This window comes from Lolium rigidum, chromosome 1 (genome assembly GCF_022539505.1).
Source record: "Lolium rigidum isolate FL_2022 chromosome 1, APGP_CSIRO_Lrig_0.1, whole genome shotgun sequence".
Classification (NCBI taxonomy): domain Eukaryota; kingdom Viridiplantae; phylum Streptophyta; class Magnoliopsida; order Poales; family Poaceae; genus Lolium; species Lolium rigidum.
In genome coordinates, this window is record NC_061508.1 from 211,908,606 (window position 1) to 211,918,791 (window position 10,186).

The window sequence follows — 10,186 nt, forward strand, 5'->3', positions numbered from 1 at the left end:
ACGGCCCTCCGTGGTGTTATCACCGGATTTTGGCCAAATCAGGAGATGGGCCGTAAGTGAGATGGGCTTGAAGGATATACGCGTGGAGGATCTCTGAAGCGGCCTGACACGAAGAAGTTGGGCTAAATTGCCCGTGTATCTGTATTATAGTAGATCGTGTCTTAATTTAGAAGTTAGAGTTTTACCCATGCACGGTTAGGTGCACGCCTGAATTAGAAAGTCCCCCGGACTATAAATATGTATCTAGGGTTTATGAAATAAACAACAACCAACGTTCAACACAAATAAATCTCGGCGCATCGCCAACTCCCCCGTCTCGAGGGTTTCTTCCGGGTAAGCACCATGCTGCCTAGATCGCATCTAGTGATCTAGGCAGCACACGTTTATTCGTCTCCCATGCGTTGCTCGTGCTGAAGCCTTTTTGATGGCGAGCAACGTAGTTATCATAGGTGTCTTAGGGTTAGCATTGTTCTTCGTATCATATGCTATCGTCGTGCAACCCTTAGGCATCTAGCCGTCCTTACGCCTGTCACGGGTGTAAGGGCGGCATCCCGCTTGATCATTGTTTAGTAGATCCGATCCATTACGGTTGCTCCTTGTTCTTCAAGGATTAGTTTAATATCTGCAATAGTTAGGCCTTACAAAGGGTTGGAGGATCCAGCGGCGTGTAGGGTGTAGTTTGCTAGCCCTAGACAGGACGTTCCGAGGATCAACCTCGTGTTGGTTTTTAGGCCCTGTCTAGGATCGGCTTACGATCACCGTACGCGAGCGCGAGGCCCAATCACGAGTAGGATGTTCCGATTATGCGGTGAAAACCCCAGATCGTAGTAGGTCGCTTCAGCTTTATCTTGATCAAGCAGGACCACCATCCGATCGTACACCTCGTACGTATCATGGGTGGATCGGCTCTTTGAGCCGATTCACGGAGATAACCTGAGAGCCGATCGAGGCTCGTATTTAACGTTTACGTGTATGCCATGCAGGAAACTAAGCGAGGCATCATCCAACACCTTCACGACCGGGTATAGGTCAGGTGGCACGCCCTTGCGACGGCATCGGACGTGCGTGCGAAGGCTTTGCGGGCCGTCGCTCGGAGGGACCGGGGCCAGCCGCAGTCCTGGGAGATTCCCGGCTCTACGGTGTTGCCCGTCGCTGCCCGCCGGTGGGTTTCTGACCGCAACACATTCTGGCACGCCCGGTGGGACCATCTTCGACATCCACCGCATCGCCATCTACATCCGAGATGGCGGAAGGCACTCCGGTCAAGTACGAGGATCCGGCCGAGGAGCTCAAGAAGAAGCATGACGAGATCAAGGCGGTCCTCGAAGCCGACCTCATCGGCTCTTTTCACGGGACCCGCTCCCATGGCATCGGGTGGAAAGGCGTTCTCACCGAAGGCGCGCTCGATGGAGTGGACCTGTCCTCCCCGTCGGAAGAACGCACCAGGTCGCTGCGTCGGGAGATCAACTTCATGGTGGCTCATTCGCTGCACCGCCACTGCGAGAGCCTGGTGAACACTTTGGAGCGTGTCGCTCGCGCGTGATCCAGGAAATCATGAGCCATCGGTATTCTCCGTCGGGACCAGCTGCGGGGACTTACCAAGGAGAGATGCCACTCCAGTCCCGTCCACCGCTGCCGTTCGCGTTGGCAGCACCAGAAGTGCCGAATTCATCGGCATACGTCGTCTACAAGATTGGTGGTGACCCTAGTGACTATCAATTCTTACATGAGGCGCCCAAGGAGATCCCGCACGGATACACGTGCGCATACGTGCCAGACTGCAGCAACTGGGCACTCTCGAACCAGGCTGCGACGGCAGGGACTTCTGGAACAGCAGGAGGAACGTCGGCAACAGATTTTGAGAAGCAGACGTGGCTAGCTAAGTACGCCACTCCGACAAACCTCCAGAGCTCAGCTCCTGCAGTTGGCTCAGAGTTGGAAAAGCAAGCATGGCTGGCTAAGTACGCCACCCCGGCGAACCTTCAGAGTTCGACGCTCGCGGCCATCACCGCGGATCAGATTTGTACAATTACGAAAGACCAGTTCGGCATGATGCCGAAAAGGAGGACAATCGGCTATACCAAGCCATACCCCAACGAGTACGAATTGATCCCGCTACCACCCAAATATCGGCTCCACGACTTCACAAAGTTTAGCGGATCGAGATGGTTCCAGCTCCATCGAGCATGTGAGCCGATATTTGGCACAGGCTGGGCACGATCTCAGCATCGGACGAGCTGCGTGTGAGGTTCTTCGCACGGTCCCTCACGGGATCGGCTTTCGGGTGGTACACATCGCTGCCACCAAACTCGATCCGGACTTGGAAGCAGTTGGAAGAGCAGTTCCACATACAGTATCACTCAGAGGCTTCCGAGGCTGGCATTGCCGATCTAGCACAAGTACGACAGAAGCGCGGGGAAACAGTGTCAGAATACATTCAGCGCTTCAGGACCGTTAGGAACCGATGCTATTCGGTTCATGTAAGTGAAAAAGAAGCAGTCGAGTTGGCGGTGGTGGGTCTCTCATCATCAATCAAGGACGTGGCCTCCCAAGCAGACTACCCTTCACTGGCGCACATGGTGCGAAGGCGTCGGCATATGAACAGCGCCACCCGGATGTTTACCGGGATAAATTCAAGCGCGCGGTGGTCCTGGTTGAGGCGGATGAAGATGAAGGTGCTTGCGGGAGATCAAGAGGTAGCAGTGGCTGAATGGACTCGGGGGCAAGCCCCGTGTCCTGTAAATGGGTTAAGCCGCAAGGTCCTCCAAAAGGGTTTGACTTCGACGTGACCAAAGCTGAGCAGATTTTCGACCTCTTACTCAAGGAGAAACAGCTAAAGGTACCCGAAGGCCACAAGATCCCCACGGCGCAGGAGCTGAACGGAAAGCCATACTGCAAATGGCATAACACGTTCACTCACGCCACCAACGACTGCAGGGTGTGGCGTCAACAGGTCCAAATGGCGATAGAACAAGGGCGGCTAATTTTCAGCCGATACGCCATGAAGGTCGACACACATCCCTTCCCCGCCGTTAACATGGTGGAGTATACTTACCATGGAGGGTGCCAGCCAGATTTCTCGTGCAATATCAACATGGTAGGACCTGGGCACCACTCTGGTAAGGACGGAGATGAGGGCAGCTGCTCCCATAGCAAGGACACGAGAGGAAGCCGCTCCACGCGATCGGCTCCGCCACGATGGCAAGCGCTACATCACGAGAGGGAGAAGTGAGGAACGTAAGATATCGGCGACCTCTCTGCGATCACCTCCTCAACAAGTATGTGGGTCAAAACGACCAACGCCGGCGATACAACGACGATGATGAAAAGAATCGTCTGGCTAGGGACGACAGGAGACGTCGTCGGCATGATCGCGACGAGGAGCGATATGAACGCCACGCCAAGGAAAAGTCGAGGGAGCAAGACGACGTGGATAGGCACTGGGACTGCCCCTTCTTCAGACTCTGCTGGGATTCATGAATGAGCCGATTTCCTACAATCGGCAACTGCGCAGAATGTAAACAAAAGAAGAGGGATGCAGCTAACGTGTCCGTGTTCAAGCGTCTAGGGCCTCTCCCGCCTCGGAACAAGCATGCTGAGTCCGCTCGGGTGGAAGATCTCGAGGAACTAGAGGACGATGATGAAGAAGAAGACAAGTATCATCGGCCAAGGTGGTGCCCTGATGGGCTTAGCCGTTCCCAGAAGCGAAGGGTTCAGCGTCTACGTGGGTTGGAGGAACCTGAAAGATTATACCTGCACACGTTGAGGAAGGCGCGGCCTGATCTGGCCGCTAAAATTCAGCGAACTCTGGACGAAGAAGGTCGGCCACAAAGGAAAGAGTGGCGTCCCAGACAAAAGAAAGCCGATGATGAGACATCGGCTGGCACGAACATGGTCTTCATTCTTCCAACGGAGTTTAGCGCTCCAGGATTAGACGAAGCACCTGTGGCACAACTTGACTGCGGCCCACGGCCGGTCATCTTTGAGAAGCCACGAGAGAGAAGCTACAGGCATCTGAAGGCCCTGTACTTGCGAGGTTACATCAATGGGCATCCTGTCAACAAGATGTTGGTGGACACCGGAGCGGCAGTTAACATTATGCCATACTCCATGCTACGTCGGTTGGGACGCTCCAGCTCGGATCTGATCAAGACCAACGTGACACTGAGCGATTTCAATGGCCAAGCCTCTGACGCACAAGGTGTTCTGAACGTGGATCTGACCGTAGGAAGGAAAACTGTCCCTACGACGTTCTTTATTGTCGACAGCAAGAGCTCCTATGCTGTCTTACTAGGGAGAGATTGGATCCACGCCAACTGTTGCATCCCATCTACAATGCACCAATGCCTAATACAGTGGGATGGAGATGAAGTAGAAGTCGTCCACGCAGATGATTCAGCCGAGATTTCGACGGCTGGCATGAACGTTTGGGAGACATCAGGCCAAGAGCCACTCTCAGGCATCAATTTGGACGACTGCGAGCGCATCGACGTGACAAAGAACGGGGTTAGGCTGGTTTTATCCACCGGCCTGACCGTGTAACAAAGCAAACATCGATGGACGAACGTGGCGATGCCGATCCAGGTGATCGGCCCCAAGGATCTATGGAGGAACATTACAAAACCTTCATTGAGCGCTTCGATCAATAGGGAGGCCGATTCCAGCAATCGGCCAAAATTATCCTCACCATACATTCTGCCTAGGTTCAGCATTTGATCCAACAGAGAATACCTGAAGAGCCGATACCCTCAATTACTTGAAAGAATCGGCTCGGGGGCACCTAGGTGGATAGAACACGAGGATACGGAGTAGAAGTGTCTTTCAAATGCCCGGCAGCCCAAGATTTTCTTTGATGATGGGCATTGAAGTATGGGGGGCGATACATAAATCGGCCGTAAAAAATTTGAAATTTTTTTAAGCACAGCCGATGCGCAGACATCGACTTAAGGATAGAAAGCCGATGCATGACCATCGACTCAAGAGGTACAACTGTTATAAGCAGAGGTTCAATGGAGCAGGAAGTGGGTCACGAAGAGAGACTCTAATGGAAGAACTCCTCAATGGAGTGGTTTGGTGGCTCAGACCCTCTCTTCAAGAACCTCCAAATTCTTTTTGCAAGTATTCGAGTCCGCAGTGTCAGCTGGGGCAAGTTTGAGGGATCATGACCCTGACCAATGCCAAGAGCAGCATGGACGTGCAGATCAGGTTAAGGATGGGTTGCATCAAATCCGCCCAAGGAAAGGAGCCGATCTGACCAGCAAGGCGCAAGAAGTGGACTGAAAAAGCTCGGGGGGCAGCTCACCTTGAAGGTTCTCTGCTCTGGGGAGCCGATTTTGTTGAAATCGGCTGGCTCTGCATTATGACTTGAAGGCTGATGGTGGCATATTTGATTGGCTCACTGCTGTTCTCGCCTTGATTGAGGCTCGGGGGCAACTGACTGCGTAGATATTCTGTTCCTAAGAAGCCGATTGAGATTTCATCGGCTGGCCCTCCATCATAATCTTCTTCGAAGGGATTGGGCAGGTGTTAAGAATATCATTGAATATCTGAATATCCAGAGGTGTTGGCTTCAGCGTCAAGTCGTTTCAGCAGTGGTTCTGGGGCTCCCTTAAAGGCGTTGGTCTTCCACATTGTCCACCAGAACTCAAGAGCATCAGTTGGAGAGATGAAGGACTGATGCGTTAGCATCGGCTTATTAGACATTGACCAAGTTCACGGTCACTCCTGGGTCGGAAAGGATGAAGAGCGGATTATGAGGGACCGATGCGTTGCCATCGGCTCATTGAGCATTGGCTAGGTGATGATCGGCAGAATCAGTATGAGGGGAAATCGGCTAAATTGGCATAAAGGAAATCGGCAAAATCAAATTGGGGAATTTCTTCATTGATAAACGAGATTTCTTGCATAGAAGAGCTGATTGCTCTCAAAAGAAAGTACTAAGGGGATACATTGCCCCGTCTACTACTACTGGTCCTGTGCTAAGAGTCCTATCTACGGGTCGTCGCTGCCCTCGTCGTCACCATCGTCGCCGGCTGTCGGCGCTACTCTCGGCGGGCTCGTCGTCGGCTCGCTGTAGTGGCCGCCGGCAGGACCTTCGTTGTCCTCAACCTCCTCGTCGTCGTCGTCGTCGTCGCCGTCGAAGTCACCGAGATTCCCCGGCCGGGGCGGTGGCGCTTGGCCGGCGGCTCGTCGGAGGAGGCTGTCGTCGTCCTCCTCCTCCTCCTCCTCCTCCTTCACCTCCTCGGAGGAAGTGAAGTCGTCCCAGGAGAAGCGATCGTCATCGCTCTCCTCCTCCGATTCCCCGTCGGCGAGGAAGCGGAGGTCGCTCTCCCCGTCCGTCGAGGACTTGTCGTCCTCGGACCAGACGGAGAAGTCATGGCCGGGCTCCTCCCCGGCTTCTATGGCGCGGCGGATGTTGGCCGCGTGGACCTCCTGTGGGTCCCGTTACGGCGTCGGCTCGTGGGAGGAAGAGGACTCGATGGAAAGTCCCGATGAGGCGGAGGAAGAGGAAGACATGGTGGCGCGAGGAGGGCTTTTGGAGTGCTAATGCGGAGAGGATGAGGAGGAGAAGCTGTTCGATGCGGTTAAATAAAGAAGATGGAGTTTAATGTTCGAACGAGTTTTCGAGAAGGTGGTGCCAAAAAGCTGTCAAATCGTGCGAGAGAAGTTGGGAAGGCAAGTCGTCATGATGAAAAATACTGCGACGGTTACTGCTCTGCCACGACATGACCCCTCGGAGGAAAAAGCAGTGGTTTTGAAATTATCATTACCAAAACCAGGGGGCATGTGTTATCACCGGATTTTGGCCAAATCGGGAGATGGGCCGTAAGTGAGATGGGCTTGAAGGATATACGCGTGGAGGATCTACGAAGCGGCACGACACGAAGAAGTTGGGCTAAATTGCCCGTGTATCTGTATTATAGTAGATCGTGTCTTAATTTAGAAGTTAGAGTTTTACCCGTGCACGCCTGAATTAGAAAATCCCCCGGACTATAAATATGTATCTAGGGTTTATGAAATAAACAACAACCAACGTTCAACACAAATCAATCTCGGCGCATCGCCAACTCCCCCGTCTCGAGGGTTTCTTCCGGGTAAGCACCATGCTGCCTAGATCGCATCTTGCGATCTAGGCAGCACACGTTTATTCGTCTCCCATGCGTTGCTCGTGCTGAAGCCTTTTTGATGGCGAGCAACGTAGTTATCATAGGTGTCTTAGGGTTAGCATTGTTCTTCGTATCATATGCTATCGTCGTGCAACCCTTAGGCATCTAGCCGTCCTTACGCCTGTCACGGGTGTAAGGGCGGCACCCCGCTTGATCATTGTTTAGTAGATCCGATCCGTTACGGTTGCTCCTTGTTCTTCAAGGATTAGTTTAATATCTGCAATAGTTAGGCCTTACAAAGGGTTGGAGGATCCAGCGGCGTGTAGGGTGTAGTTTGCTAGCCCTAGACAGGACGTTCCGAGGATCAACCTCGTGTTGGTTTTTAGGCCCTGTCTAGGATCGGCTTACGATCACCGTACGCGAGCGCGAGGCCCAATCACGAGTAGGATGTTCCGATTATGCGGTGAAAACCCCGGAGCGTAGTAGGTCGCTTCAGCTTTATCTTGATCAAGCGGGACCACCATCCGATCGTACACCTCGTACGTATCATGGGTGGATCGGCTCTTTGAGCCGATTCACGGGATAACTTGAGAGCCGATCGAGGCTCGTATTTAACGTTTACGTGTATGCCATGCAGGAAACTAAGCGAGGCATCATCCAACACCTTCCGACCAGGTATAGGTCAGGTGGCACGCCCTTGCGACGGCATCGGACGTGCGTGCAGAAGGCTTTGCGGGCCGTCGCTCGGAGGGACCAGGGCCAGCCGCAGTCCTGGGAGATTCCCGGCTCTACGGTGTTGCCCGTCGCTGCCCGCCGGTGGGTTTCTGACCGCAACACGTGGCGACGGCGACGAGGCTAAGTTCCCCGACCTGCAGTACATTGTCGGCCGCTCCGTTGACGAAGACTACCGGCATATCGCGATCGACCCGCGGCAGGCGGTGTGGTCCGCCAGGGACCACGGCGCCAACTACGTTGGTCTCGCCGGACCATCGGAGCTGCCAGCGCCAAAGGAGGAGAAGGCCGACGAGGAGGAGGCCGACGACGTCGACAGCCGGTCCTTCGGGTCGTCCAGCGGCGACGAACTGGACTTCAGCGCCTTCGATTCCCCGCGTCGCTAGATATCTTCTTTAGTTTTTTAGTTTGAATTTGCGTTAAATTTGTACAAATTTCGTTCGAAATTCGTATGAATATCGTTTTCAACATTTAAATTTGATTTTCTAAATATATCGGGGCCGCTGGTTTAGAGGCGCCGGTATGAAAGCAGCGTCCTCAAATAGAGGATGTTGTGCCGACGTCCCGTTGCCAACGCCCTACTTTATTTAATGTCTGCCGGTGGAGATGCTCTTAGCTTCTACGGTTGGCAAGGTGTCCATCGATGGGTAAGGCAGGGTCGCCGGTGTCATCCATGCAAGGACGCCGCCGATCGAGGACGAGCCACGCGAAGCCAAGACAGCTTTCCGGTCTATACCTCGGACCTACCTAGTACGCGCCAACTACCGACTGTTAACCAAAGACCGAGCTCTCCTAACCTGGCAATCTGGCACGCATGCACCGAGGCAGCCAAAAGAGAGTGTCGTCTCATCGATCGTCTGGTTATACGTGGCGCCGCATGCGTTGCAGCAGTCACGTCTCACGTGTATGGTCCGGACCAAGCTGCGCATGCGTGCAGGCTCGAGCCCTCCACCGATGGACCGCCTCCGAGCTCGGCATATAAAGCTGCCCTCGACGATCAGCTTACACACCTCACTCACCAGCTCCAATCGATCGATCGAGCTCGAGCAAGTAGCGCAGTAGCTAGCCATGTGGACGAAGAAGGTTGCGACGTCGGTGGTCCTGGTCATGCTGCTCCTGATCATCGCACGTACGTACTACTCTTCTCCTTTCTTAGATCAATCTCGGCCATCGTACGTACGCATGAATGAATTGAAGTTGCAGCACTTCATCCGATCATATATAATACTAGCTTGTCGTGGTTTTAGTTTAGATCAACTTATAGATTCAAATTAAAGCCACGGCAACTACTATCTCACTTTTAAAACCCAACTTTGTCTAGATGAGAACCAACTAAAATACATCTACATAATATTCATATGTTTAAATAAATATGTGGCACCTATTTTGGAACAGAGGGATTATTATTGATAGGAGGTATTATCACTTACAATTTACGAATGCGCATGCTTTGTTGACTTGGGAATTAAATTGAAATGGATGCAGAGGAAGTGACGGTGCCGGGGGTGGAGGCGAAGAGGAAGACGTGTCGGCAGAAGAGCAAGAGGTTCAAGAACCCTTGCTATACCAACAGCAAGTGCGCGCAGGTGTGCCATGGCGAGGGCTGGAGTGGAGGCAACTGCGACGGGGCCTTACACGAGTGCACGTGCATCAAGAACTGCTAGCCATGCATCGATGTATGCCCTAAGCTGCTAGCTACCTCTCTGGCCTGTGCGTGCATACGTATCTATGTGTATCTATGTATGTTTGTGATTGTCACTGGCTAGCTGCTGCTGCATCTCGGTCGATGCACGGGCTAAGATGAGAATAAAGACAGGCACGTTACCATCTATCTTTTGTCCATCGTCACTTGTCGCAGGTTCTGAGCAGTCAATACCATATATTTTAAAAAAAGCAGTAAAAAAGAAATTTGCTAGTTCTCAGCTAGCTGAAATTAACTTAGTTGTCAGTTAATTTAACAACTATTAGATTTTACGTGAATTTGTGCGAATTTTATCGTTGGTTTTCTTTCGGTTTGGAATGTACGGGCTGCTCTCACGTTAGAGCCGGCTCAGATACCTAACATAGACAACGAGAAAAAGAACAGACGCACGCAAGGCTCGAAACCCGATGACCTTCAACACGGTTAGACACCACGTACGCACATATATACCACTTTCCAGTAAAGCATATATATTGTATTCTTCTGTTACTTCGTAATATTATCAATATTTATATTACAAATTGTACCAATTCGAAATATTTTTGTCTCTTTTTTAATCTTCATGTTGTTAACTTTGTTTTGCCTTACTTTTTTTTATTTTAAATTAAATATAAATGAATTATTCTTATTGCATTGTTATTTGTAT

General features: G+C 52.1%; 1 protein-coding gene across 1 annotated transcript; it reads left to right on the top strand.

Annotated features, from left to right (window-relative positions):
* The first annotated feature begins 8,906 nt into the window (after nucleotides 1-8,906).
* On the top strand, nucleotides 8,907-9,502 carry LOC124683082 (defensin-like protein 1). Its single transcript, XM_047217657.1, has 2 exons — nucleotides 8,907-8,967; nucleotides 9,324-9,502. Exons 1-2 carry the CDS (start codon nucleotides 8,907-8,909, stop codon nucleotides 9,500-9,502), a joined length of 240 nt encoding a protein of 79 aa, XP_047073613.1.
* The last annotated feature ends 684 nt before the right edge of the window (nucleotides 9,503-10,186 follow it).

Coding starts and splice junctions, on each gene's coding strand:
- LOC124683082 (XM_047217657.1), top strand. CDS start 8,907: ATGTGGACGAAGAAGGTTGCGACGTCGGTGGTCCTGGTCATGCTGCTC. Junction 8,968..9,323: donor GCTGCTCCTGATCATCGCAC/GTACGTACTACT, acceptor AAATGGATGCAG/AGGAAGTGACGGTGCCGGGG.